The following is a 24,322-nucleotide window of genomic DNA, read 5'->3' as shown; positions in this document are numbered from 1 at the left end:
TTGGTAGATCACCTGCGATAAATTAGTTCCTAGTGCCATGGGTGCTCATAGCATCCGGCTTATACCCGGTTTCTGTGAGTGTGATTAATGAAACCCCATTAACAAAGGGTGATTATCCAAGAGGCATTCATATCCCTCCGCATTCATCCTGGAATGCACTTCAAAAAGAGTTGAGATTGGATTTCCTCATGCCACATAGAGTTAGTGGCTGCGTTTGAAGTCTTCCAAGTTATCACTGTTTCTTAATGGTCTTCCCCATTTAACAATTCATTTTTGTTCTGTTTACCTCCTTTTTGCATTTGTATTTGTCTTGTTTTAACTTGTGTTTGAAATTCCTTTTAACAAGGTGCTGCCTGTCTTCAGGACTCACTTGGAAAAGACTTCTGTCTCAATGCGATTACTCTGGTTAAAGATGCTCTCAGCAATGTTAGATTCAGATACAGATTCAGAAAGCTTTATTTGTCCCAACACTAGGCAAATCAGTTTCACAGTACCTGGTCTCAATAAATAAATAGAATAAATAATGTCGTTTCTAAGCTAAAACATTTTTTGTCACATTACGGCAAACATCACCTCCCCATCCTCTAGCTGCCTGTGCTCTGACTCTCTAACTACAGCCCACAGACAGGCTCCAAATATGGCAACAAAAACAACTTGGTCCAGCCTGGACCATAAAAACATAACAAACTGTTTCAGCCAATCACCAGCGAGACGCAAGTTTGGGAGTGTTTCCATTGCATGTGAGGGAGTAGCAAGCTAGCTCTCTGTTTGTCAACAGAAGTGAACAGAATATCGCTTAGAACACCTTTAGATAAAGGATAAATAAAAAACATGAATAAATAAATGTGTTGTTATGTGTATCTTATGCAGCCCACCTTGTGACATTAATGAAAAGAAAAATGTGGTTTCAAAATCATAATTCCTTTCATTGGTGAAGTCATTGGTGGACACACAATAAAACATTGTGGCCATAAAATTATAATGCAATAATTATAAGTGATAATGCAGTATCACATGCCACCATTTTGTATTATGTAGCTACAAAACAAGGAATCTGCTGTTTGACAATAGCCAGCCAGCTCAAGTGAGTGATGATAGGCCCCAGAGATGGATCACAGACTTAATTTAATTTTCTTTTCACCTTGGCATGAATTATAATTGTATCCTGCAATATCTGGCAGAGAGCCATATCATCATCAGCAAAAAGACATATAATCCGGCTGCTTAAAGCGCATGGCTTGAAATGTAGACACTATATGGACATCAGGCAAGTCGTCGATTTCCTCAAGCAGGAGCTGGAAGGACCTGGAAGGACCTTAGAGACTACACGACTACAAGTGAATGCATGAAAAATGCATTAAAAATGGAATCAATGGCAAAACGGAGGATGTCTGTTTAATTCTGCAGCTGCAGATCCAGACACCTCAGCTTTGCATGTGGCTGCAGACATTTGCTAGGTCCAGACTATATTTGGCATGTTGACTCCTATAAGCCCTTTGGAATTTACATCAGTGGTTGCATAAATATTCTTTTTCCAGGCAAAATCATCTAGCTTAAAGCTGCTTACACGTGTAGCAAACCATAATGCAAGGTACTTTGCGGAGGCTGAGGAAAAGCATGGTGGTTATCCTCACATCATCCAGACAGACCTGGGAACAGAGAATGTTGTCCTACGAGACTTACAAACATTCCGCCGATGTGACGGCAACGACAACAGAGTTGGTGATCAGAGCTGCTGGAGCCAGCACTTCAAATCAAAGAATCGAGAGTTGGTCCTTTGTGAAGAGGGACTGGAGAAATGTTCATTGACGATTACATAGACCAGTGTATCATTCAGTTGAGCTTCTAAAGTATTATCCAGGTGAGCATGAATATCGTCTGATGTCATTAAGTGACTATAATCCACCCCCCTGCACGATGTCTAATATTACAACAACTCAATTTTCCTCTTCACAGCTTTGGTGTCTGTGTCTCAATGAGTTGCAAGCCATGTGTAATTACGTACACTCAGGGTAGGCCCACATGCATCGACACTGCAATCATTACAGGAGGCATTCATTTACAAGATTAATAACCGAAAGAAATGCACGCTGAAAGAAGTCAACAAGGGACACACTAAAAGGCTACAATTAAATTACATGACAATTCAACATTATTGCATTATTACACTGACTCACTGTCACACAGGGTTATAAAAACATCATAGACTGTATAAAACAGGAGAAAACACTATAACTAGCCCACTGTTTGGGGCCACGGTTATTGAACCTACATCCAACTCGTTGGTGGTTAAATTACGTAGCATACTCATTATTGCCTTTGTGCCGTAACACGTTTTTTTTTTTTTTTTTGGTGGTTCATATTAGGAAGAACTGGGTTTAGATGAAGATAAAATAAAATCCAGTCATCAAAGAAGAACAGAGTGACAAGTGGCCTCCCTGGTGTCATGTTCATTGTCCCGCAGCTGTGGGGCTCTGAGAATGCTCTGGTTCCACACTGCATTGGCGCTTGTAAACAGGCACGGAGGTCCTTTTCAATTATTCTTTGTGATGAGGACGTGTTTGATCTCTGTCATACAATCTAGCCTGGCCTTACATTCCCCACAAACATATTGTACTGTACCACAATACCACAAGCACGGGAATTTCAAAGCAGATTTGGGAGGCTCTTTGCTCCCTTATTTTTAACTGACTTGTGTGTCAAACACCTGCATGGTAACTGAGCTCATTATCGTTGTTCAGTTGTGGATGTCACTGGGGCCTCCAGCCTCTCCCAAGTGTTACACATCATAGTGGATTCACAGATGTACAGCAGCTACAATAACATTCAGCTAATTGAGTTACAGTACATTTCCGTTTTTTTGTCTGGTTATATTTGTTGTTATACTATATAATGTAAGCATATACCGGTACTAGCAACTAGAGTCGGCAATAAAAAGGATGAACACACCGTAGCACAATACTCTACTAAACCATATACAACAATTTCACAACCTACTGGCTTTTTGGTCTAGGAACTAGACCATTCAACCGACTCATACATACACAAACAAACCATACTGATTTACATTGCTCTCCAGAGAACCCAACTGCTGTAGGCTCTAAATACACCAAAATGCACAGTACCGTATATAAAAATATTCCCCTGCCTAACCTTAACCCGGGAATTTGTGAGGAGATTCTCCGTATGAGGGATCTGTGTGGTGATTGTCCGTGTAAGGAATTAGGGTACCTTTCTCTGATTGGACGGGCACACATACAGGTAACTCAGGACCAGTCTGGAATCCAGTCTGTCGTTCAGTTTCTCGTAACTGCTTCCTAGATCCAGTGATCTGCAAGAAGGGTCATGGGAAAGAACATTCTGGAAATGTATAGCATTAGCACACTTATACTTTCACCTTCTATTTTTTAAAAAAAGAAAAAGAAAAAAATCCCACAAAATTATTTAATAATTAATAAGCAATGTGTAGCGATCAACCATGAGGTTTTCTACTCATCATGAGCACATTAAAACAAGTCAACTATCAGCTTCAAACATTGGGCTCCAATTATGATAATGTGTTATCAGCATTGTCCAAGACACAGTGCTAATTTCATTACTGGGCAAAACATTTTCTTAATTTATTAACATGCGGTAGATCTTATGTATATAGATGTGTTAATATGGGTCAACACAAAGGTGTGTGAGTGTGTGTGTGTGTGTAAAATACACCTGGCCCGATAGTTAATTAACTGCTTGTGAGTTCCCACGTTTGTTTCCTTCTAACAAAATCAGCATGCATGTTGAGTGGCTACCACACCCGAGCTAAAGCTTACCGCCAAAGTGAACTATCTGTCACTGTCCCCAGGTTGAAGTCGAAGAATTTTGTGAGAATCAGGATCACCTAAGACAAGAGAAGAGAAGGATAGATAAGTACACACACACGTCTCATCTCTACTACTGTACTGTGCACTACTGGTAGTGGGCACATTTACAGGAAACACCCTCTAATCACAGCCGTGCTGAGAAATACCAATGAGGGTAGTGTACCTATGTTCCCCGGGTCTATACAACAGAAGTTGTTAGGAATTTGCTGCGGTGTGCTCCACAACAGACAAGACAACACCAGACAAAAACAGGAAGCCTGAGACGCAGACATAGACATAAGACAAAGTACATACATGATACATTCGCTCCTACATGGCTCGTCCCTACATGGGCATGTACAGTACAAAGTGGCAAGTGACTGTGGAAGTTCACCTAAAGTGCAAATGTTAAGTTCACATCCAGAAGTGCAAATATAGCAGGACATATAAAAGCATGATTACAGTTTAAAACATGTTGTGTGTGTATATAAACCGCTCACAAAAAGTAAGGAAACTTGACTTTGGCCCATTATATCTCCACTTTAATAATACCAATCACTTAAGTGTTTTATGTCATTTTCATCGCTTATTAGTGACCTTTACAATGAGGTACAGCTTGTAAGCATTGGGCTTCCATGGAATGAGCAACACAAGCAAACGTGTAAGTAGTGCCAACGAAAAATGTGCCAAAATGGCCTGTTATTCTGCTGGAATTCACCTTTGTTACTTCAAGCATTGACGAATGCACTCTCCCATAGAAATGAGGAAACCAAAACATGTCAGGCATACATTCGTTCATTTTATACTCAGTGACAGGGTCCTCAGTAGCGTGTAGAGGATCCATATGCAGCTTGGCACCTTCTTCTCATGCTGGTCACCAACCTGGCTACATTCTGCTGTGGGATGGCATTCCATTCCTCGATAAGGATCTGTTAAGTCAGCCAACCTGGTTCTGTTGGTGACTCTGGCACGTACAGCACGCCCAAGCTGATCCCACAAGTGTTCAATTGGGTTGAGGTCTGGACTCACGTCACGGCAGGCCATTCTATCCTCTCCACTCCCAAATTCTGGAGGTACTCTCTGATGATCCCAGCTCTATGGGGGCGAGCGTTGTCATCCTGGAGGATGGTATTTGGTCCCATATTCTGGAGATATGGAATTGCCACTGGCTCCAGAATCTCATCCCGGTATCAAAACTCACCTGGTAGCACTTGAAGCCCAAAACGAGATGTCTGGCAGCAGAACCCTATTACTGGCCATTTTGGCACATTTTTGGTTGGCACTACTCAGACATTTGGCTGTATTGCTCATTCCATGATTGCCCTATGCTTACAAGCTATACCTCATTGTAAAGGTGACAAATCAACGATAAAAATGATATGAAACACTTTACTGGTTGGTATTACTAAAGGGGAGATATAATGGGCCAAAGTCAAGTTTCCTTACTTTTTGTGAGCAGTTTATATACACGCACACACACATATATATATAAAAACACTATCCAAGAGACCTGTTTTGGATTGATCTACCTCCATGAGGTATTGGTGCAAGGATGGAGAGCTATTTAAAAATCTAATTGCACTGCAGTATGTGCTATTTAAAAAGCGGGAGGTCTTTGTACTAATAGCCCTAAGCCTTTTGCCTGATGGGAGGATGCTAAGGAGATGGTTGGCAGGATGAGTTACAGCCATCAGGATTTTCAGGCCCTTTCGTTGAATGTGGGCCTTGTAGATTTCTGGTAAGGGGGTAACCTATGATGCAACCTATGATCCTCTCGGCCGTGTGAACTATCCTGTCTAGCTGTAGCCTGTTCTGACAGTAGTGTTTCCACACCAGACAGTGATAGAGAAAGAGAGCTATTGCTGAGGTGCACACAGACTACTTGGGGTAAAATGTGAGCATTTGTTAGGCCTGTGTTGTTTGGTTATGTCCACATCAAGGAAGAGGATTATCTGAAGAATTTGTTGGTATTGGCCCACATCAAGGGTTTGTCTGTAATGCTACTGATCATAAATGGTGACAACAATGATGAGGAATTACTTTTTTCTAAGAGATTTGAAGACTTAGAAAAAACATCATAAATGTGGAGGGGGTGGGTCTGGGACGCAATACTGTTGAGCCTTTTGGAGAAGTTGTGGGCTCAATTCAAGGAAACACCGATAAAGGAATGTGCCTTCTTGATAACCAAGTGCAATGCTCATGAAGACTGCCCTCTTAGTAATGTTTATTTTTGTGCATGGGGATTGCTTTGTTGGTGATTTTGCTTTGTTGCTTTGGTTCTTTGGTTGAAACACTGAGGAAGGAATGTGCCTTCTTGATAACCAAGTGCAATGCATGAAGACTGCCCTCTTGGTAATGTTTATTTTTGTGCATGGAGATTGCTTTGTTGGTGATTTTGCTTTGTTGCTTTGGTTCTTTGGTTGGGCTATGAAAGAGGACCATTACGGACCCTGGGTACTGTGAAGGAGGATCATTCTGTACGGTGACCCTGAGGCAAAAACCACAACTGCAAATTGAAAACCCACAACCACAAATCGAAAACCACAACCACAAATCGAAAACCACAACTGCAAATCAAAAACCACAACTGCAAGTCACAAATCACAACTGCAAGTCACAAACCACAACCACAAATCACAAACCACAACTGCATCTCGGAAACCACAAACACAAATCAGGAATCAGGCCTACCAACTTGGAGGAGCTTGTTGCATCTCTTGAGTCCTACAGTACTTGTGGTTATAGTTCACCGTAATTATGGATCCTGAGTGCAACATATGGCACGTTTGCGCCAGCTGCCAGCCAACTGTGCATTGTTGTTGTTTTCTGCAAGATGTTGTGTAACCGTCTGCTTAGAATAATTAGGTTCTATGTACATTCTGAGTAGTTCTGAGATACTGAGCTTCAAAGTTTTAGAATTCCATAGAACTATGCTGATAAGCGGAGCACACCCAATGTCCAAAAACTACAACTACAAGAACCACCTTACCGCTGCAGAATTAAGGAGTCGCAGTGGGGTGAATTAAATGTTGCACGTCGTTGCCAGCTGTTGCAAGCCGTCACAAAGTATTCTCCATGTCTAGTCGGAGTTGTAAGGTTTGAGAACGTTGCGGCTCATCTCGTCGCGGATCTTTGGTTTGAACCCTCCCTAAGGGAAGGTAATGTTAATTTGGTGTTGCTATCGATTAGCCACTGAGAAATCCCCTATCAAAAACAGAGGGGATCTAGCTCCTCTCCTGTGTCAGCTATATCTGAACAAATGGATGTGTTTATATGGTGTACATCACAAGTTATTAGAGCAGAAATATGTTGATGAACAAATTCACATCCAAGCGTCTGCATACACCAGACAGCAGGCGGACTGTATGTACACTGGCACAATGTATCATAGTGTTTTGGGTAAGATAAAGCCATTATAAATGGCAAGGTTAAAGATTAAAAACATAGTAGCCTGATAGTGCATCTGAAATTAAGGCTACAGTATGAAACATGTTAAATGTAATAATGCTACTGTGATAAAAAAAAAAAAAACATGGCTGTAGGCTAGCGTTTAGTAGGTTAAAAGCCAAGTGGTCTAGCATTTTAAAATCAAAATGATAATCAATCATCATAGACACTATCTATCACACACACAAATGATCTTCTAAAGAAATAGCAATTGTGGGATATGTCTAATAGAACATTCTCAAACCACAAGCTCCCCAAAAAATCTCCTGAAAACATTCAACAGCTAAATGTTGGCAGGTGTTGTCTCTCTATGTCTTTTACCGTCTGTAGTCAAACTAGTGGGGATGGTCTTTCCCTGCTCTTTTTGGTCTATCGCTGCTAGTTTCATCTCTCTCTCTCTCTCTCTCTCTCTATTTCTCTCTCGCTCTCTCTATCTCTCTCTCTGTAGCTGGCTCCTCTTTACAGCTGCACTGACATCTTTCCAAGTAAACTTTTCGCTAAGATCCAAACTTACCCAGAATGCAAGTGGCCCTCTCGCTGTGAAGCTATTACAGGTTAATTAACCAATCAAGAGCAAAGACTCCATTTGCATATGAAAATGTGCTGCGTTTGAGAGAGCACGGCCACATCAGGATTCATTTAGGATCGAGCCGCAGTTTCCACCTTCATGTAGGAGCTAATTACATCTTAAAGGCAAGAGAGCGGAACAGCAGTTCCACATACCCAGCAGGGTCAGTCACACACTCTCAAACGTACACACACAGACACACACAAACAGAATCACACAAACACATACACATACACACACGCACACACAGACACACACACTGGCAGCTACAAAGGCACAGTGAGTTTGAAGTCTTCCCAGCAGGTTTTCTCATATGCACACTCTCACTTATATATGCATGTCCTGGCTCTCTTTCTCTCTCTCTCTCACACACACACGCACACACACACACACACACTAGTTGAAGCCCGTCGTCATACGCAGACACACTCACACTCACACTCACACTCACACTCTCACACACACACACACACACACACACACACACACACACACACACACACACACACACACACACTCACACACACACACACACACACACACACTACTTGAGGCCCGTCCTACCAGTCTGCTCCTAATTACATTAGCATGTGAATGAAGAGACTGCTGCGAGGAGGCACGCGCGTCTGATGCCCAACCCTCCCTGAGCCAACACCATAGGGAAGTGTGTGTGTGTGTGTGTCTGAGCCAACACCATAGGGAAGTGTGCGTGTGTGTGTGTGTGTGCGTGTGTGTGTCTGACTGACTCACTCACCAAATCCTCCGGTGGTGTGTGTGTGTGTGTGTGTGTGTGTGTGTGTGTGTTTGCATGTTTGTACATTTCTGTGGCTGCATTAGCCATTTTTCACCCTAGTGGCTGCATCTGTGGTAACATGAGTGAGGAACTAGGTAATATGTAGCCTGTAGGTAACCTATAGGCGATATGTAATCTGTATTGCAGGGTCAGGTAACCTATAGGCGATATGTAATCTGTATTGCAGGGTCAGGTAACCTTAGGTAATATGCAATCTGTACTGCAATGCCAGGTGAACCTAGCCTGGAAAACATGACTCATAGATGCCTCCTAGATACATTGGCAAACGTTTATTTCATGGATGGTGGACGCTTCTCTGAAGTTTGAAATCATTGGAGTTCAATCACTAACGTTTGGTAATGACGTATGCTAACCACAGGGGACACAATGATAACGATAGGCTTGCAATTTACAGTAAATGGCCGGGTTTCCCGGATTTGTTAAGAAGCTATTAAGTGCTAAGAACTTCTTATGAACGTTCTTATGACGTTCTTAGAGCGCTCCTAACAAGTTCTTAGCACTTAAGAGTTTCTTAACGAATCTGGGAAACCCGGCCATTGTAATCGCTCTCGGGAACGCCCTCTGTTCGCTGATTGGCTGGAAGTTCACTTGCCAGAGTAAATGAAAAGTGGATCAAGGTATTCCAGGGGAAAATAAATTGAGCGGAAGTGTGTAGACAGGTGGAGTCAGGCTAAGGTAAACCTACCTAGGTCATATCACAATCACTTGCACATTGTTTCATGAAGTGTGCAAATTCAACCTTTTTGAAATATGATTATTTACGTTTTTTTGTTTTTGCTTTGCTTGGCATATCTGAAGTATTTCCTCTGCTAAATAAGTTCAACCAGTTACCAGTATTGCAACCAGTATTTATTATAGTCAAGGGGGTTCTAAGTCTAGTCAATAATGATAACAGTTATCCAACATAATTGCATATTTTGAGGTAACACAGAACATCTCAAGTGGCTACTCTGATCGTGAGACTATTAATGTAATCATTTTTTTAGTAGGAGGTATTTACGGTGTGTGCTCTAGGGTGTGTACGTTTTTAGTTTGTGTGTGTTCACATTTGTGAACGGCTGAGATTGTGTGTTTGTACCCCTGTCTGCGTGTGAATCTGTTTGCCCATGGTTCAGTGAATGTTTGAGGTTGTATATGCTGGTGGACGTTGTGTGGGTAGAGTTGAGGTAATTTGGAAGTTTGCTTATGGGAGTGATTGAGGTTGTGTGTGTGTGTGTGTGTGTGTGTGTGACAGAATATGATTAAACTGCCACTGCGCACACACACACACACACACACACACACACACACACACACAAACTCAGGGAAGCTTTCAAGCAGAACTCATGAGATTAAAGGGGTTCTCAGCTCATTCATGGGAGAAAAAAAACAATCAATAGAAATATGTGTGATTGATTGAGGCAACCCCTCTCCCCCACTCCACACACACACACACACACACACACCTTTCTCTCTCTCTCTCTCACACACACACTCCCTATACACACACCTTTCTCTCTCTCTCTCACACACACACTCCTCATACGCACACCTCTCTATTACACAAACACACCTCACTCTCACACACCTCCTCATACACACACCTCTCTATCACACAAACACTCATCATACAGACACACATTCCTCACACACTCTCTCTATACACACACACCCTTCATACACACACTCTTTCTATCACACAAACACTCCTCATACAGACACACTCCCAATACACACACCTCTCTCACACACACACACACACACACACACACACACACACACACACACACACACTAACACACACACAGACCTCTCACAAATACATACACACACACACTACAACAGAATTATCACACTAATTCCAGTGAACAAACTGCAAATTCTAGCCATGAGTTACAGCTCTTCTCGATTGCTTCAGCACTACTACTAGTCAACTAAACAATCCAAACCATAATGTGACCTACCAACTGATAGACATTTTTCTCAAAATGATAAAAGGCTATTGTCCTGTTCTTGTAGATGATTTAGATATGTGGAAATGTATGTGCAAAACACACAGACCCATTTATACTTCACTGACTGCTCCATGTGCTCATTTAGAAAGCGCTGGCATTCAATATCATTAACTTCACTAGGCACAGCTCAAACATAATTAGTTTTCTGCTTACACACAAAATCTTTACATGTCGCACAATTTCAGAGACCGAGTCACATTTTGAAAAGGAATGATTGAGATTAGGTTGCAGTTTCATTCAGCAGATCTTTCACAATTTCAGGGACCGAGTTGCATTTTGAAAAGGAATGATTGAGATTAGAATGCAGTTTCATTCAGCAGGAGATCCTGCATTGTTTGTGGTAGTTTCTCTCACCAGGAGATTGTATGTTTTGTTGAATTGATTATACATTTGAAAAAAAGAGACAGTTTTGAAAGTGTGTGTAAGCTATTGTAAAAAACTGTAATGAAGATTTACTTAAGGTGAAAACACTGAAAATACAAAATCCCCACAGACCAATCAATCAGATGCTCAGGACAAATCAATTAAACCAATTAGATGCTCCGGATGGATCAATTTAACCAATCAGGCGCTCAAAATAAAGCAATTAAAGGGCCATGAGTTGGATCCACATGCCATGCGCTGGATCCACATAGTACATTATATGTAATAATGTTTTATTTTCATTGTTTTATATAGAAAATATATTTCATTCATTCATTATACTATATTCTGTAGTATTCTATGGTACTCTTGCAGTGCATTACTTTTCATTGAATTTAAGTTACACAATTTTATCACAGTACATCTACTGTAGAAATGACTATTAATATGTGTTTTGTCTTATATGTTGTGTTCATCGTGTGAAGAGTTTGTTGGGGGGAAACCCTAAGCAACACTAATGCACAAATGTCATGTAGCACTCATTGTTGTGAGTTTACCTGATCCGTGCATGTGTAGTGAGTTTACCTCACCCGTGCATGTGTATTTCAGGGGATTCTGTGTGATGTATAAAGACAAAGTTCAGTTTTTGATATGACATGTCATGGTTTTGAGAGAAGTTTGAAGTTTGAAGTTTGGGAGTTGAATGTGCTGCTGTGCTTTATAGAGGTTTGAGAAATACAGCATAATTTCGGAAGTGTCTACAAGACTGTAAAAGTGATATAGATCAGCTTTGTGACGAGCTTTTAATTAATACCATCACTCATAGCACCTACGGAAGGGAACCCTCTTAAAGATTGTCTCTGCTATTCAGCTCTTCAATCTTCGACCGTATCAAACTCTATAATCATCTCACGTCAAGTCAAGTCACGTTATTTGTATAGCACATTTAAAACAACAGGAGTTGTTTAGAAAGTGTGTTAGAGTTGAGACAGTTAAGAGTTGACCATACAGAAATACATGTGTGGGTAAGGAGCGAGGAGACAATCGGGTAATCAAAAGTGATGATAAACACATTACAAAATAAGTTTTTAAAAAGTAATATACAAGATATTAGATACAAAAATAAATGCAGTAATAAAATACTGAATGATAAAACATAAAACAATAAATAAAATACTGAAAGATAAAATCGTGACTGTTAAACAAAACGAATAAAACATAATAAAAGATAGATCAGACAGGATGAAATGATATGACGTGTGGGTGGACTTCACAACACTGTTTAAAATGTCACTAAACTGAACTGAACGCAAAATCTGAATTTAAAACTCACGCAGGGTCAGACATTAGACAGGTGGCTGTTCCAGAGACTAGAGGCATAACATAAAAAGCAAGGCCCCTTTAGATGTAATGCATTAATAGGGTACTGACAGTAATAGTTGCCTAAGTGCCTAATGACCTAAGTGACCCGGGGGCAGATAATTGTGTGAGCAATTCAGAAATGTACATGTGGCTAGACCATTACGGGCTTATAAAAAATAAATAGTAAATGTTTTAAATCAACTCTGCACTTGACAGGTAAACAATGCAGCAGAGGCAAGCAGGGAGCAATGTGCTGTCTTACTGTAGTTACGGTTAAAAGTCTCGCTGCTGCAGTTCCTTCTTATTTCTGTCCACTTGTAAATTAATATTTTGGTTAACCAGACCACTGCTGTCCTCCTCCCTCTTTCTGTTGTGATTTTGATCCACTGGGTGTGGGAATGCATACATTCGTACATTCTCTAATCAAACCAAATCAAGTTGATAGGGCCAAGTATACGGTACTTGCGTACACAAGGTATTTGGTCTCTGCATTTACCCCATCCGTGAATTAGTGAACCCTGGAGCACAGAGCTGCCTTGCTACAGCGGCACTTGGGGAGCAGTAAGGGGTTAGGTGCCTCGCTCAAGGGCACACACATTCTATTTCACATATGAATGCATACACACATTCTATCTCATGTGAACACATACACACATTCTGTCTAACAAGCAACTGCTGTCAAAGTGCAGTGTACTCTTCGCCATTCAGCAGGATTCCCTCTGCTGTGCTCAGCTGTCCCTCAAACCCTGAAGCTAAGTACGTACACTATGTGTGTGTGTGTGTGTGTGTGTATGTGTGTGTGTGTACAGTACATACATGCCAGAGAAAAAGAGTCAATCAGTGAATACGTGTGTGTATGTGTGTGCAGTACAGTACAGTACAGTACATACATGTCGGAGAGAATGAGTCAATCAGTGAATAAATGTCTGTGTGTGTGTGCGTGTGTGTGAAGAGGGAGAGTGTGAAGGCTATGGGAGAGTGTGTGAGTGGATGACCAATAATTGATACTCAGTATATTTATATATTCTACCCCATATTAACAGGACTACTATTTTTTTCCATCTAATTAAGTGCTACCTTCACATATAAATCACAGTAACCAGAGAATTATGGTGCAGAAGTTTGAGTGACAAGTGACAGCCAGATAGATCACAAGAGAGAGAGACGGCAGGGGGGGTGAAGAGGACGTGTGTTTGTGTGTGTGGTCTTTTAAACGTGATGATTATGATGATAAGCTATGCCATACCATCATGACTTACTGAGTAACCGTGTTCAGAGAGCACACTCAAACCATTTTCAACATGATGGAATAAGCCAATCCTCAACCAATACCCAGCGTATACTGTAAGCCAAAACAGTCAGAACTACACTCAGAAAGCCAGGGTCAAATTTCACTCCTACGGCCAGCATGACAAGAGCGATGATAGAGATAAATGAGGCAAGGACTGACAAGAGAAGAAGGGACGGATGGAGTGAGTGACAGAAGAGAAAAACAGAGGGGTAGAGTGAATGACAGCTGAGAAAAAGAGAGGAATAGAGTAGTGAACAGCAGAGAGAGGAGAGGGATAGGGTGGTGAAACGAAGAGAGATAGAGTGAATGATAGAAGAAAAAAGAGTGATGGAGTAGTGAACGGCAAAAGAAAATAGAGGGAGAGTAGTGAACAACAGCGTGAGAGAGGAAAAGGATAGAATAGAGTGGTGAAAAAAGAGTGATAGAGTAGTGAGCAGCAGAAGAAAATTGAGGGATAGAGTAGTGAACGACAGAGAGAGGAGAGGGATAGAGGGAATGACAGAAGAAAAAAGAGAGCAATAGAGTAGTAAACGACAAAAAGAAAGGAGAGGGATAGAGTGAATGACAGAAGAAAAAAGAGAGCAATAGAGTAGTAAACGACAAAAAGAAAGGAGAGGGATAGAGTGAATGACAGATGAAAAAAGAGAAGAATAGAGTAGTGAACGACAGAGGAGAGAGGAGAGGGCTAGGGTGGTGAATGGAAGAGAGGGATAGAGAAGGATTGGGTAGAGAGAGAGAGAGAGAGAGGGGCTCAACTCACGCTGCTGTTGTATCCGGTCCAGTATACCATGGCTTGGTTATGTGCCGAGTCTCCGAACAAGGAGAAGCTGGAGCTGCTCAGCTGGAGCTGGGAGACGCTCTGTCCATCAGGGACGCGTGCGCCGGGTCCTCTCCTCTCCGCTGCTCTCCTCTGCCTCCGGCTCCGGCTCCGCCAGCTGTGCCCCTCCTCTGCTTGCCCCGGAGGTGCCCCCGCTGCCCCTGCCCCTGCGCTCGCTGCCCTTCTGCCCGCCGCCCCGGCAGGATCCACAGGTTCCCCGTCTGCGCGGCGCCGCCGGTGGTGTGGTGGGTCGCCGGCGCCGGCGGTGGCCGGCGTGCGAACGGAGACTTTAGCGCCGGAGCTGCTCGTCACATCTGCCGTGGAGCCGCGGGGGGCCACGTCCAAGAGCGCGAAAGCCCCCAGCAGTAGCCAGCACACCCCTCCAACCAAGCCCTGCACAGACGCCATGCTAACCCTAACACACACACACACACACACACCACCCCCCCAGCCCCGGAGCACTCAGCCAGGAGCCCAGAGCACAAGGCAGATCCACAGCACTGATCCAACAGCACCCTGCGCTCACACACACACTTCAGAAATGTCAGGACTGTGTGTGTGTGTGTGTTGTTAATGAAACAAGAGAGTGCATGTGCATGGGTGTGAGATAGAGAGGCAAGTCTGTCGATATTGTGTGTGTGTGTGTGTGTGTGTGTGTGTGTGTGTGTGCGTGCATAAGGAAAATGTGAGTATATCGTGTGTGTTGTTGGTCGGAATGTATCATACTTGAGAGGCGGAGCTATGGACTGAGAAGTGATGCGATTTCAAATCACCAATAACTGATCGCTGAGATACAGACACACACACACACACTTAGCTGAGAAGTGATGAGATTTCAAATCACCAATAACTGATCGCTGAGACTGAGACACACACACACACACTTAGGCTGGAGACCAGGAGACAGACACACCCACTCTGTCAATCAATCCCTCTCAGTTACTGATATCAGCCAGAAAGGAGTGCATTGAGAGTTTACGGAGAGTGGGAATGAAAGCACAGACTGTTGAGAGGAGAGCGTGAAACAGCTGCACACACACACACACAAATAGAAACACACACACACAAGCAGCTCATATGCAGCAGAAGAACACTAAGATGAAGAAGATATAAGATATGAAAGGTGCTCTCAGCGATTGTGTGACATGACATTTGTTTATGATTACATTTTTAAATTAAAATGTTTGAGCAGATGCTTTTGTTTAAAACAATGTACATTATATTTTAATGAAGGAACAAACAAAACAAAACACTCTAGCGAGGTTGCTCACCCCTCCATTTAGTATTCCTCGAGAGACGACAGTGTTTCATTCTTATTTGTGGGACAGGCTGCCCCCAATTGGTTTGTTTTTTTCTGACTATTTTTTTTTGTTTTACATTTTATTGACAGTATGCTTACAGGATGGCATGTGCGACGAACGTGACCATTTTTTATGTGCTTGAAATCGCCTACGATAGCTGACCGCACCTTGATGCCATGAATAGTCTATAGGAGGCAGCAGAGAGGGAAGAGTGGGTGAATCCTCCAATATACATTAAGGAGATCAAGATGTGAAGCAACATTGGCATTTACAGCCAAACTGAGACACATCATTTTACTGTGAAGAATAACATTGTTGATTTAGGAATCTTATGGTTATTTTGATATTACAGATGAATGAAGACCCAGTCAGGCAATAGAGCCTCCGCAATGATCACCTTCCATTTCCAAAACAATCTCATCCAGTTTCTCCATTATGAACATGAATAAGAGCCATAATATCATAATCATCCAAGGTAGACTCAAAGCACTAAAGAATAGTGGTGTCAACAATAATCGATTCGGCGATGCATCGCAATGCGGGGCATGCACGATTCAGCATCCATGCGGAAACGTGCCATAATCGATTATGTCACTGTTTTTTTTCTGGCCTCGAGTGGACAATAAAGTTGTGACGTTTCAATTAATTCCAGAGCAATGTTGCAATGACATGCGCAGCCTGTACAGTGTTTCCCACACATAGACTAATTTGTGGCGGTGCACCACAGATTCAACACGGCCGGCACATATGCGTTTAAACGCTATTTAAAGGAACACTTCACCGTTTTTTCATATTAAACTACATTATTCCCTTAACTAAGACGAGTTGATACATACCTCTCACGTTTCAATGCGTGCACTCACTGGCTCTGGCGCGCGGCGCAACTTTGATAGCACTTAGCACAAAAGCGTTAGTACATCTGCCCCACAGTGTAGGTCACGGCTGCCTGAGCCTCCATATCAACAATGAATGAAAATTATTACCAATTTGTGCGAGTAGGCCATGCTACACACATTTCCGCCCTAAACATACAGGCAATGAGCAGCGTTGAATTAATCGTTTTTAATGTATCAGACAATAACAATAGGGACAGTTTTTCGGGACAATTAGGTCAGGATTTGGGACAACTGCTTGTAGGCCTATTTCGTCTCGGGACGTCTGGTCTCCCTAATTAGCGTAGGCTACCTTGAAACTTAATAGACGGTGGGCCGAAGCTCCGTATCTGTTCAATTGTGGAAAAAGTATGATGGATGCGGAAATATCTTTTAGATACGTTCTACGTACATCTTGGAATTTGTATTTCATAGTTTTATACATCTATCACGTCATGAAAAAGCCAGGAAGTAGCCTCTTCAGGCACATGGTACCTGCATTAACCTGCATAATCATGAACTGCTGCATGCATGTAGTGGAAGCTGATGGACCAATAAGCCCATTTACAGATATAAGTTGGGACAAATTCATTAAATCAGTATTACAGTGGGAAGACCTTGCATGTAGAGAGTGTTATTGCGGAAGAGGCAGTGCAGAAATTCAACCTGAACAGCCAGGAGTCGACTGCTATTCCAGATAACTATGGCTACCACAGAGACTGCTACTGCCATTTCACTAATAAGACAAAGATCGAAAGAGCCCAAAAGAGGAGAGAGAAGCAAGCTTTATTGAAAGAAAATGTAACAAAAGGTTGGTATCAAAAGATGAAACATTAAATGAATGTAGCTCTACAGTAACTTCAATGTTGAATGCTACTTGCCCTGTAAATGAGAAGATAAATGACAATTAGTGGCAAGTCTTATATTAGGGGACATTTTAAGGAACCAGTTTGAGTTTGATTTGAAAGATAGAGGGGACTACATATTACATTCCCACCTGCCTGCAGCCTTTGTGTTAATCTGACAGGGTCGCACACTTATTCTGCAGTGGATTACATTAAGATGAAGAGGAACACTAATTTAGTTTCCCCATAAACTGAATGGAATGCCTCAGTTGGCACGGCAATGGCATAGATGCTTGGAAAACGACTCAAAAGTCAAAGACTAGACTAGACTAGACTAATCGTTATAATATTTTCTATGTTTCAAATCACTTGATTGCAGATGTAACAGAAGCAGAACCCTCACCAATTTGAGTTGACAGTGGGAACCGGATAACCTCGCAAACTGAAGCCTCGTCTTTGTTGCCTTCAGGATTTCCTTTTACATAAATTGGCGTCACTACTACTACTCATTATTTGCTTTTTCTCTCCATCTCAGAAGATAAGAGATAACGTTACATTTATACTACATGGCACTAGCTTACATGTTGTGTTGATCCGCTTCACATCCGAACTCTCGCGTCATACAGGCTATAGGAACGCTAGAGCTCCTCAATTGAGGCACGAGTGAATGGTTGACTCGAACTAGCTGAAAGGAAAGGAAACTAAATGTTTTCCAAATTAGGAAATATGTTTTAACTGCGTGGCTGGCTGCTAAGAAATTAGCCCCTTGGTTCCATAGGCGGCTGTTGCAGAGGTTAGCTGTCATTTATACACGTCTTAATACCTTATGTTGTTAATAAATTACCTTCATCAGTAAGTTTTGGCACAGTCTGACATCATTGATCCAATGTTCCCCTTCACCTGACATTTTCTTTCATGAGCGGGATCTCTTGTTAGACATTCTCTGACAGGATGCTTTCATTGAAAAGCACAGGCAAGTGTCACTCGTCACACTCGCAGGCACGCAGTAATGGCGATATTCAAGATGGCAGCGCCCATAAAGTTTGCGCTGGATTAGCATATTGAATGAGTAGAACTCTGAGCTACAGTATCAATCACACTGCAGCAATGCTACAGCGGACTGTACTGCCACCTCATGGGGGTAAGTTGTAAAACAGTTGGAATACATTTCACGCAGAGCGTGAATCAGGCAATGCGTGAGGGAAACGGCTATCACAAAGTAACGCCTACTGTATAGTTAGCAAGTCAGTTGTAGGGAAGCTAACATTCAACGTTGCACAGTAGGGAATAACCATAATGTTTGAATAAGAAACTCAGTCCAGTGTGCACGAAACCAAAGACGGAAAGTCATTAGCAAGATCAGTGAAAAAGCTATGTAGCTTATGGTAGCCTACTGTATGATAGGGTAAAGCATTACCTAGAGGCAAGTAGATAAGAAAAAACTCGATGTCACGAATGGCACAACCGGTCCGTGTAACGCTTTGCAGTGCTTTGTTCTATTTGCAGAATTCACATGAAAAAATGGAAAATGGGTTCAAAACTTTCATTATCCATTTGTCAGACTACTCAGCAAATGGACAATTGATGTTATTTTTAACTTTCGAGTGTGGTTTTTGAAACGGTAAATATTGAATTTGAAACAAAACTAAAATTGAGTCCATTTTCCAATTTTCCATTTCTGCATCGTGGTCGGACTGAACCAAACGCGCCAAGGGATGTACGGGTGGCGCCTCTGGCCAGTTGTAGAGATAGGAATGATACAGATCGAGTTTCAAATTCATGCCAAGTGAGCTCGAGACGTAGGCCTATCTACCAGACCGACTGGAGGCGATTGAGGACCGCCCAACTCCTCATTCCCTCACCTGCGCCCTCGATGGTTAGACTTCAGAGACCTTCAGATAGCCTAGTAACTTGTCACATGCACTTGTTGCAATCTCTGCTGATGGTGCGGTCTGTGTGTGTGTGTGTGTGTGTGTGTGTGTGTTGAGTGGGGGGGTGGTGGGGGGGGGGGTCTATGGTGCGGAGTCGTGACGCTTTCATGCCAACGATAGCAATTGTTCACGGTTGTTGTTGACGGTTTGAATAAATGTGAGCAACCCTACCCATGAACAAAAACCTCTCCACCAACATGCCTAGAAGCTGTTAAACAACAAGTTGACAAGAGTAGGCTTAGCCCATTAATAACATCCCATTCCTAACCCAAGAAGACATCGGGTGAAGTGAAACCTCTGGGCCACAACGCAACTCTCCGTTAACCCCCAGCGTTCATGGTTCAGTCCAACCCCAAGCGCAAAAACACGAAGTTAGAATATGAGTCAATGTTTGACTTTCGAACTTCTGAGGAGAAAATCCCAAGTGTACTCAATGCAAAAAAATAAAACACGCAACAGTCATCAATTTACCGAGTAGTCTGAAAAATGAATAATTGAAATTTTGAAACATTTTTTCATTATGTTCATGTGAAATCTGCAAATAGAACAAAGCACTGCAAAGCGTTACACGGACCCACAACCGATGGCAAATCGGTTATTTTGACATTTAGCCGAGATAGCACATCAATCATTCTCTTACCCTTCTCTTAAACTGACAAACTGATGGCAATGTTCTGACTGAACAGAGATTATGAAAATAAAACATCTCAAAGTTAATAGTGATCCTAGGGAGTAGTCCGTAGGAACCGAATTGCAGTTCTAAACAAACCATATTAACAATGTGAAATCCTATGTCAGACGATTGTTTCATAGAAAAAGTTTGTGCTAATTAATTTACGAGTTGACATTAGCTAACGATACGTAATCATAGGTTAGCCCAATTTACGCTACATTATATTTTGTTTTTCATGCTAGTGCAAACTTTTCCTTTTAATGCATCAAAAGAATACATATTTGCCTTGACATTAGGGGTGTAAAAATTAACCGATACGTATCGGAAATCATTCAGAACCTTCAAAATGTGAGTGCATCGGAAGGCAAACCCCTGCATTGGTTTAAATGAACTATGAATCGATAGATAAATCGGAAAACTAACGTTACAAATGACATTACTTTCAAAACCATAAGACCGACCCTGATTTGCTAACATACCAGAGCGTCTAGCCTTATCCAACGAGAATAAATAGCGTCACTGCTACAGTGGCAACAAACTGGCTAGTTGTCGAGTTTAGTGAAACGCAGATAACACTGACGTTAACATGTGTTGCAGTATCCTGAACTAAGTCATATTCAGTCATAAGCACAAGCCTCCCCAATGCTTCAGTGCCTTACTGTATGTTCGGTGCACGTCTAAAAGTTGACCGAGGAGGGAGGGTAGGCTATTGCTTACCTGTCATATTGTTGATTTGTTGAACGCACTTCTCTCTGCACTATTTGTGAAAGGTAATCCAGACAGACAGTCTTTCCCAAGAGCTACAGCTACATCACATAGTTTTAAACTTGTGATTTGTTCAGCAGTTAAGTAGGCTATAGGGTGATATGAATGTATCTCTATTAATTGTCCGAGTGATTTCGTTTAGAGGCATTTGGCCACGTTCTTATTATCATAATGTTTGTTCAGTCTTTCAATCCAGTCAATCAAGTCTTTTGGAAAAAATATAACTAATGACATGCAATTGTAATTTTTCTCATGGCATTTAAAGTAGCAAAAAAAATAAAAAAATCGGCATATATTGCATTTTGGGGCCTATCTATTACTGCATCGTATTGAATCGTATCGCATCGAATTGCACTGAATCGTTCTGTATTAAACCGCGTCATCTGTGAATCGTATCATAGCTTTATGAATCGATACGAAACAAATCGTCTTAAAAGGGAGAGATTTACACCCCTACTCGACATATTGTCAATATATCAATCTAACGACAAGAAACCGCTGTGGTAGGCCTACAGCTTCGACTTAAATATCCCAAAACACAACTACAGCAAAATATCGATATTCACTCAGTCATTAAAAATAAAATGTGACTTTATTCCATTCAAAGTAATTGCAGGAGGTCAAGCCTAATGGCTCCTTTACAATCGATGTTCCGGACCTACATTCTTCATTCACCTACATTAACATTCTATGGCATATGTGCTATCAGGCTGTTTGTGTTGAAGGCGGATGATCTGATTTTGACAAAGTCTGGAGACCCTGTTTGTCCTTGACTTCATTCATTAATTTCCACTCTTCGCCGTGGTGTAAAGTATCGTTAAGCAATATTGATTTTGGTATCAGTATCGATAAAAGCCTAACAATACCCATCCCTAACATAGCCTGGCAAGCCAAACTACACAGAAATATATAGTGTGGGGTCGGACCATTCACAGAGTTGAAGCCTGTGGGTGGGATCATGGAGGTATTATAAGAACTGGAGAAAGTGAACAAGTCCCGTACCCATTCATTTCAATGGGAATGCTAGGCTAGTGAAAATTGCCAAAATTGAACGATTTTTTCAGGCTTCAACATGGCGTTTCAAGGGGCTTGTTTCCGGTGCCGTTTTACTTAGCCAATTAAGTGCCAGGTTACTGATTGACGTAAGGTACAGAAGGAGAGCTCGTGCCCACACTAAGCTCGTGCACGAGCTGAGAGTGGAACAGCCACCAATCAGCATGAGGAAAATTTTGGAAAACGGCACCGGACATGATGTATTTCTGGAAAATGGCGACGAGGAAGTGCCTCGGCGAAGCCAATCAGTCAAATCCTGACCCCCTGGGTGGGATGAACAGTTGTCTTTCAAACTGCCTCTGTACGTAATAGGCCAGCATTTGTGACCAATCGTAGCCGGTCGGCAAAACGGTAAATACATCCTTCTTTAAAACAAATGACTTGAGTGCTTCTTTCTGCTCAAACTTCAAAGAAATGCCCAAGTCTAACTCTTCCAAAGCCGATTCAAACGAGCGCGCTTCGTTAGCCTCATCCATCTTTTGTTTTTCTCTATGGTTGTGCGATACGGTCTCAAACCCAACTCGTCGAACGAGGACTCATGGTCCAACCCCCTGGCGTCTTATCGGAAGCCGAAGGTGAGCTAAGGCGGGCTCAAGGACTCCGTACACAGATAGAGCGTTCTGATTGGCTAGGCTGAACTCGAGCCTAGCGCAGGCTTGGCCTCGACGGTGCGACCCTAGACCATGCCGCTAGGCAAAAATATTTTTGGCCACTAGGGTGCGTCTAGGTTTCTAGGCTATACCTAACAGTCATGAAGTTTGAATAGTTAGTTTGAGAAGATGACTGATTTGTTTACAGTTGTGAATTTTTTATAGTTTGTTGGAGAGGCGAAGTTACCAGTGAGAGTTGCAACACAATGAATTAAAGGGAAAGAACTATGACTCAGGTAGTCTGGCTAGTCTGGGTTAGCCTGGGTGCCAGACCGAAGTTTAGCCCCGCCTACATCCTTTTTCTGCAGGGAACTTCGGTCTGGCACTTCTCCGTTCGGCTCATAGATACAGACTGTTAGAAGGTTGCCGCCCCCTCTGTGGGGGAAAACGTGCTAACATCACACATGAAAGTCAATGGGCTAACTCGCTAGCAGAACACAAATGTTTTCCCCCACGGGGGGTGTTTCAGCCATGGTAACCACGGTAACTGGGGGCGGTAACCACGATTATGACGAGATGCCGTCTGTATATATGGAGGTATTAGAAGAACTGGAGAAAGTGAACAAGTCCCGCCCCCATTCATTTCAATGGGAATGCTAGGCTAGTGAAAATTGCCATAATTTAATGATTTTTTCAGGCTTCAACATGGCATTTCAAGGGCCTTGTTTCCAGTGCCATTTTACTTAGCCAATTAAGTGGCAGGTTATTGATTGACGTAAGGCAAAGATCATTAAGGGCGGAGGAAGATACTTCATGAGAAGCCACTTCCTGGAACCCGAATCGCAAGAGGGGGGGTGGGGGGCAAAATCCCCCTTGACATGAACTACGACGACGTATCTTGCTTTGCCTTAAAGATCTTTGCGTAAGGTACAGAAGGAGAGCTTGTGCCCACACTAAGCTCGTGCATGATTGTCAATCAAATTGTCAGGGCGGGCTTTACTTGATGATTGGCGGATGAACAGCAGTGACGTTCACTGCATACTTATGCATGCGTCCTCGTTTGACGAGTTGGGTGTGAGACCGTGTTGGCTTAGGTTGATTTTGATTGCAACAGAAACACTATGAATGCATAATTTTTTCATGCAGTTTGGCCTTTCGTTTAGCTAAGCTATGGAAACGGAGGTTTTATCACGGATTCACACAACTATTTCTGAACCCTTAGACCAACGTGGATATGTGGGAAAACTTCAGTTTCACTCTCACCAAGTTAAAACAGCATGTTTGCGTGTTTGTTGTTCCCGTTTGTTTGAAATGTCTGTTTGCTGGTTGGGTTAACGACACACTTCCCCAGCTGTTCATTGCATGTTTGTACAGTTTGAAGGAATTATTTTTAAAAATTAAGGAGGGGAAACGTTTTCCATATAGCCTACCCTGCTACATATTTCGTTGTCTTAGGGCGTATTCACACCAGGAAGGTCCATTAGTTCACTTGCTTTGGTCCGATTTAGTGCCTTTCGCTTTCACACTGTGATTAATTGCAACCGAACCAGAATTTATAAACAAAAGCACATGTGCTACCATTCAACCATCGTTCAACCATTGGCTGGTAAAAGTGTAGGCGGGGTGAAGAATAGGAAGCCAAAGTCAAAGTTGGCACACGTAAATACTATGGAGACTTTGTGTACTGTACTCGTTATTATCCTTGCAATATAGTTTATACAGTTACAGCTTTGCTGAAGTGCTCGAGCGTCAAGACCTTTTGATGCAACATGAGGTTAACAATATAATGCT

The 24,322-nt window shown here is 42.2% G+C and overlaps 1 protein-coding gene across 1 annotated transcript in view; it reads right to left on the bottom strand.

Moving 5' to 3' along the window:
* The window catches only part of LOC134064387 (VPS10 domain-containing receptor SorCS3-like), a 29,349-nt gene extending 14,440 nt beyond the window's left edge, over positions 1 to 14,909 (bottom strand). The window contains exons 1-3 of the mRNA XM_062520306.1: positions 14,445 to 14,909; positions 3,816 to 3,883; positions 3,232 to 3,331 (exon numbers count right to left, since the gene is read on the bottom strand). Of these exons, the coding sequence (XP_062376290.1) occupies positions 3,232 to 3,331; positions 3,816 to 3,883; positions 14,445 to 14,909 (633 nt within the window). The remainder of the gene's footprint in view (positions 1 to 3,231; positions 3,332 to 3,815; positions 3,884 to 14,444) is intronic.
* Between the last annotated feature and the right edge of the window lie 9,413 nt (positions 14,910 to 24,322).

Source organism: Sardina pilchardus, chromosome 18, assembly GCF_963854185.1.
Source record: "Sardina pilchardus chromosome 18, fSarPil1.1, whole genome shotgun sequence".
Classification (NCBI taxonomy): Eukaryota; Metazoa; Chordata; class Actinopteri; order Clupeiformes; family Clupeidae; genus Sardina; species Sardina pilchardus.
This window is presented reverse-complemented; position numbering and strand designations above follow the sequence as displayed.